This window comes from Dipodomys ordii, unplaced genomic scaffold (assembly GCF_000151885.1).
Source record: "Dipodomys ordii isolate 6190 unplaced genomic scaffold, Dord_2.0 Scaffold13, whole genome shotgun sequence".
Classification (NCBI taxonomy): Eukaryota; Metazoa; Chordata; class Mammalia; order Rodentia; family Heteromyidae; genus Dipodomys; species Dipodomys ordii.
In genome coordinates, this window is record NW_012267229.1 from 13,752,240 (window position 1) to 13,758,485 (window position 6,246).

Consider the following 6,246-nt stretch of genomic DNA (forward strand, 5'->3'; position numbering starts at 1 on the left):
GATCCTCAGATCTCAGCCTCCTGAGTAGCTAGGATTACAGGCGTGAGCCACCAGCGCCCGGCTTTGGGTTTGCATTGTATAGACCTTCTTTATTAACTGTAGTTTGCCTGTGAGAATCGGAGATTAAATTTGTTTCATTATTTTAAGAATGTGACAACCAATAAGTGTAATTTTTAAAAAAATATCCTTAGGTTCTCATTCTGAGAAATGTTTATGGCCAATAGGGAAAAGAGGTAAGATCTAAAAAGGTGTTTTCAGCTGGGTACTGGTGACTCACACACACCTGAATTCTTAGCTGCTCAGGAAGCTGATATCTGGGGATCTTGGTTCAAAGCCAGCCCACGCTGAGACTTATCTCCAGTTAACCACCCAAAAACTGAAAAAGTGGAGCTGTGGCTTAAAGTGATATAGTTTTGTTTTGTTTTTGTTTTTGTTTTTGTTTTTTGGTCGGCCATGGGGCTTGAACTCTGGGCCTGGGCGCTGTCTCTCAGCTCTTCAGTTCAAGGCAAGCGCTCTACCATTTGAGCTACAGTGCCACTTCCGGTTTTCTGGTGGTTTATTGGAGATAGGAGTCTCAAGGTCTCTCCTGCCCGGGCTGGCTTTGAATCGCGATCCTCAGATCTCAGCCTCCTGAGTAGCTAGGATTACAGGTGTGAGCCACCAGCGCCTGGCTAAGTGGTATAGTTTTTAACCTTGAGCAAAAAAGCTCAGGGACAGGACCCAGGCCCTGAGTTCAAACTCCATGACTGGCAAAAAAATAAAAATAAAAAGCTGTTTGGTTTTTGTTTGTTTGTTTTGTTTTTATCAGTTGTGGGGCTTGAACTTGGCCTAGCCACTGTCCCTGAGCTCTTTTTGCTCTAGGCTAACACTCTACCACTTGGAGCCATAGCACCACTTCTGGTTTTCTGTTGGTTAATTGGAGAGAAGAGTCTCTGGAGAGAAGAAGCCCTGGCTGTCTTCAAACTGCAGTTCTCAGATCTCAGCCTTCTGAGTAGTTAGGATTATAGGCATGAGCCCCCAGCATACCGCTATTTTTTTTTTTTAACTAAGAATTTTTCTGGCTTAAAATCAATGAAAATAAATCAATGAAAACTTGAATGTAGTAAGTCTTGGGGCCTATGAAATTGGGGCCTAAGTTGTTGTGGGTTCCAATTTTAAGTTTATAGTGTATTTTTTTTTCTAAGGTACAGTCACTATTTTAACCTAACTTTCTATGCATACTTCATTCAAAATTGATATTCTCCCTTGTACCTTACCTTAACTTGTTTCCTCTCTCTAGCTTCTAATACTTTCATTTCTTCCTCAATTTTTACTTTTTATTTTGTGTTGGGTATGGAACCCAGATTCTCATGTGTACTAGGCTAACACTGTAATGAGATACCTCCCTAACCCACCTTTGTAAGTTTGATGCAACTCAACGTGTTCCGTAGGAACAAGTGGATTAAATTTTGAGACCATAGAGCCCGCTTACTGCTAGATAAAATGTTTGGTAGACTCTCCTCTGCACTTTAGTTTGTTGTCACTGAGTTTGGAGCCCATCAATATTTTTCATTAGACTTGTATCATAGTCCAGTTTCTCTTCCTGCTTCCAGACTTCACGAGTTGCTGGAACCAAATTCTTTAACCAAATATAAGTCCAAAATTTCAAGTTAAGATCATTTATTTATGTATACTAGGGCTTGGACTCAGGACCAGAGTGCTTTACCCAAGCCTCCAGTTCTGGCTTTTAACTGGTTAATTGGAGACGAGTCTGATTTGTCAGTCTGGGCTGGCTTGTGAACCTCCATCCTCAGATCTCAACCATGTAGGCTTTTTTTTTTTTTTTTTTGTCAGTCATGGGGCTTAAACTCTGGGCCTAGGCTCTGTCCCTGAGCTCTTCTGCTCAAGGCTAGCGGTCTACCACTTGAGCCACAGTGTCACTTCTGGTTTTCTGGTGGTTAATTGGAGGTAAGAATCTCACGGACTTTCCTGCCCAGGCTGGCTTTGAACCTCGATCCTCAGATCTCAGCCTCCTGAGTAGCTAGGATTATAGGTGTGAGCCACTGGTGCCCAGCAGCCCTAGGCTTTACTATCCTTTTGATGTTAACTCCAGAAAAAGAAAAACTCCTTCCTACAGCAACTCATAGTCTGCTCTCTTGTTATCTCTAGCCTTCTACATATTTAGTTTTTCAAGCCTCTGCTAACGTCTTCTTCCCTGAATTTGGCATATAAATATAAATATTTATTTATTTATTTACATTTGTTAGTCCTACCACCTAGAACTTCCCAATGTCTTTCCCATAGTCAGTCCATCTGCCTCTTAGCTATAATTTCTTTTAAAATTCAGCTTAAGCATCTTATCTCCTTGGAAGTTATGCCTTCCTGATCCTCATTTATGGTCTGTACCCATGTTTCCTCTAACTCAGTAAGTTAGAGGAGTACCTTCTGTTTCTCCTGTGCTGTATCTGTTCTCTGCGTACGTCTGTCTCTGCCCTTTGTATTGTAATCCATTTGATTTTTCTCTCTCTAAGTCCTTGAGAATAGGGCCATGATTCCCACTCCTTATTCCTCTCTTCAGGAACTAGCATCATAGAGCTCCTAGCTGCCCTATAAGTGTTTAATAAATGATTGAAAATGAAAATATAAAGCTAAGTGTCATGGTGCACACCTGTACTCCCAGCACTTGGGAGGCTGCGACAGAGGATTGGAAGTTCTAGGTCAGCCTGGGTGGGCTAGATAGACCCCGTCTCAATTAAAACAAAAATACAATAATAACAAAAACCTAACTTTCATAATGCTGTATTTAGAAAAAGAGTTTTCTGAGAAAAAGCTGAGATACAAAAGGATAGGGGCATATCAATGTTTTAAATCTCAGGTTTGGAGTGTGGCACTTGGCTAGGATGATTTGAGAGGTCCTGGGCTTAATCCTTAGTACCAAAAAACAAAAAAATACAGCCAGGTGCCCGTGGCTCACGCCTGTAATCCTAGCTACTCAGGAGGCAGAGATGTGAGGATCTCGGTTCAAAGCCAGCCTGGGCAGGAAGTCTGTGAGACGCTTATCTCCAATAAACTACTAGAAAACAGGAAGTGGCGCTGTGGCTCAAGCGGTAGAGCGCTCACCTTGAGCTGAAGAACTGAGGGACAGCGCCCAAGCCCAGAGTTCAAGCCCCACGACAGACAATAAAAAAAAAAAAATCCTAAGTCCATTGTCTCTAAAAGCATACAGGTTTAGGAATGACTTTTGTACTTGTAGGATTTGTAGGGTTTTAGTCACCTGAATTGTAACTTTCTGTCACAGAAGGATGCCCTGCAGTGGTCTCGTAATCCTGCTGCAGTGGATGGAGAAGAGATAGAGGACTCAGCTGATGTGGAGAGCTGTGGGTCTAATGAAGCCAGCACTGTGAGTGGTGAAAATGACGGTAAGCAAACTTCCTAAGATGGGGGAAGAGCCCCATATTCAGTTTCCAGGGACTAAATCTTCATTTTTTACTTCCAGTATCTCTTGATGAAACATCGTCAAATGCATCCTGTTCTGCAGAGTCTCACAGTCGACCCCTTTCCAATCCCAGAGACAGCTGTAGAGCTTCATCACAGGTAGGCAAGAAAGTTGATAGCCAGACCCCTAGCATGAACAAGGACAGGCACAAGCAGAATCATTCCTCTTTCAGCAGAAGTCATGGACATGTTTGAAGAGTGGAGAAAACACATTTGGTTTCACCTCTTAGTAACATTTAAAAGTGGATAATTCTGCCCATTCCTTTAACACACTAAGGGAGGTGCCCAATACATGTGCCTACACATGGTGTGTGAGAGCATGAGTCAGAGATGAGTAGTCTCAACAATAGCTCTGTTACTTTCTAGCACTTACCTGCACAATGGCAATAACAAAGCTGTGGCTCATACCATATCCAGGCTACTCAAGAAATCAGGTGGATCATGCTTTGGGGCCAACGAGGGAAAAGGTTCCCAAGGCCTCATCTCAACCAATAAAAAAGCCAGGTGCAGTGGTGCACATCTGTCATTTCAGCTTTGTGGGAAGTATAAATAGGATTGCTATCTAGGCTGGAATGGACAAAAAAAACTGAAACCCTGGTTTTAAAAGGGACTGAGTGGCCAGGCACTGGTGGCTCATACCTGTAATCCTAGCAACTCAGGAGGCCCACCAAGCCAGGCAGAAAAGTCCATGAGAGCCAGGTACTAGTGGCTCACACCTGTAATCTTAGCTACTGAGGAGGCTGAGATCTGAGGATTTCACAATTCAAAGCAAGCCCGAGTAGGAAAGTCTGTGAGATTCTTATCTTCAATTAACCACCAGAAAATTGGAAGTGGGGCTGTGGCTCAAGTGGTAGAGCACTAGCCTTGAGCTGAAGAGCTGAGAGATAGTGCCCAGGCCCAGAGTTCAAGCTCCCTGACCAACCAAAAAATAAAAGTCCATGAGACTTTATCTCCAGTTAACTACAAAAAGCTAGAAGAGGAGCTGTGGCTCAAGCCTTGAGCATGAACGCTCAAGGAAGGTGCCCAGGCATGAACTTCAGGACCAGTACTAAAAAAAGGGGGGGGGAATGAAGGGAGGGGCATGGGCTGACTCAACTGGTAGAATGTCTGCCCATGAAAGAGTAGAAGGCCCACTACCACGTAAAGGAAAAATAAGTTGATAGCAATATCATACGTTATTTTCAGCTGAGAGTGATTTTTTTGTTGTTGTTGGTTGTGGGGCCTGAACTCTGGGCCTGGGCACTGTCCCTCAGCTCTTCATGGCTAGCACTCTATCACTTGAGCCACAGCGCCACTTTTTCTGCTTACGTGGTGCTAAGGAATTGAACCCATGGCCTCATGCATGCAAGGCAAGCACTCTACCACTGAGCCCCTTCCTAGACCCTGAAGTTGATGTTTGATCATTGCTTTTGTCAACATTTTCTCTTAGAACTATCTGCACATGAACTTTTACAAGAGAGAAGTTAAACGTAGGATCAAGAAGGTTGGCCCTTGTGATACAGCAATGACTCTATCTTGTTTTTAAATCCACTCTTTAACACAGGTAAACAAACAAAAGAAAAAGACAGGGGTGATGTTACCTCGAGTTGTCCTGACTCCTCTGAAGGTAAACGGGGCCCACGTGGAATCTGCATCAGGTGTGTATAGACTTGTGACTGTGGTGCTTTTTCCTCAGGTCCTGGGAGCCAAACTTCCCTCTGTCAGTAGTCTAACCCACTGTTGGGTGTGGGCCAGAGACCTAACCTATCTGGTAAGCGGAGGTAGCACACTATGGTGGTGAGGCCTGCTGAAGGATCTCATGCTGGGCTCTGCCATGTGTCCTTTTCTTGCCTCCGAGGGTGGTCATAGCAATTGATGGAGGATTGTGCCAGTGCTTTGTAAAAGGTATAGTGCTGTGCAAATGAAGATGCTGGTTTGGCATTCTTAAGGTCACATTTTAAAGCCAGACCATGTGGTAATGATTTCTACCAGCCCAAGACTGGGAGCTGGACACCTCAGTATTGGTGGCAGCATGTCAGGGAGAGCTGGGAGAAGTATGTTTGTCTTGAGAGCCTGGGTTCGGCGTGTGATGCTTTTGACAGTGGAATGCTGTGCCTTCAGGGTTCTCGGGGCGCCACGCCGATGGTGAGAGTGGCAGCCCATCCAGCAGCAGCAGTGGCTCTATGGCCCTGGCCAGTGCTGCCATTCGTGGCCAGGCCGAGGTCGCCCGGGACCCTGCCCCGCTCCTGAGAGGCTTCCGGAAGCCGGCCTCAGGTGAGTGGCTTGGCACTCATTTCTCTGCTTATAAAGAGGGTTTCCTTCAGGCCCAGTAAGGAGATGATGTCTTCTACTTCAGTTCCCTTTCCAGTTTGGTTTCATTTCTTGGGCGACCTTCTGTGTTTGCTTTGTTTTACCTTGGATTTTGATTATTTCATGCATAGACTGGCTGAGCTGTTTGTGGGCAGAGTTGGTGCCGTGATGCTCTTTGTCTATCCCTGTAGGGCATGCCTCAGTGTTTGAATCAGTGAAATTTGCCTCTCGGCTTTTTTGTGAAGGAGTCTCACATTTGTTTTTTGTGTTTTCCCCCTCTTTGGTACCATCCTCTAGATGACTTCCTTTTTACAATCTAGTCAGTGTGAAGAGTGGAAGCATGTGTTGAAGTTTGGGAATGCAAACACAAGTGCTGCATTGTGCTCCTTCCCTCTGGGGATAACGGGTTATTCCCAGTGCTCATGCGCTGTTTGTCGTCAAGATTTCTTTCTTTTTTTTTTTTTTTGGGTCCGGTCATGGGGC

General features: G+C 44.6%; 1 protein-coding gene across 1 annotated transcript in view; it reads left to right on the forward strand.

The window, feature by feature from the left end:
- Positions 1–6,246, forward strand: part of Asxl1 (additional sex combs like transcriptional regulator 1) — a 59,016-nt gene that overhangs the window by 41,268 nt on the left and 11,502 nt on the right. Inside the window, exons 4-7 of the mRNA XM_013010673.1 lie at positions 3,278–3,398; positions 3,476–3,573; positions 5,018–5,111; positions 5,575–5,766. Coding sequence (XP_012866127.1) covers positions 3,278–3,398; positions 3,476–3,573; positions 5,018–5,111; positions 5,575–5,766 — 505 coding nt within the window. The remainder of the gene's footprint in view (positions 1–3,277; positions 3,399–3,475; positions 3,574–5,017; positions 5,112–5,574; positions 5,767–6,246) is intronic.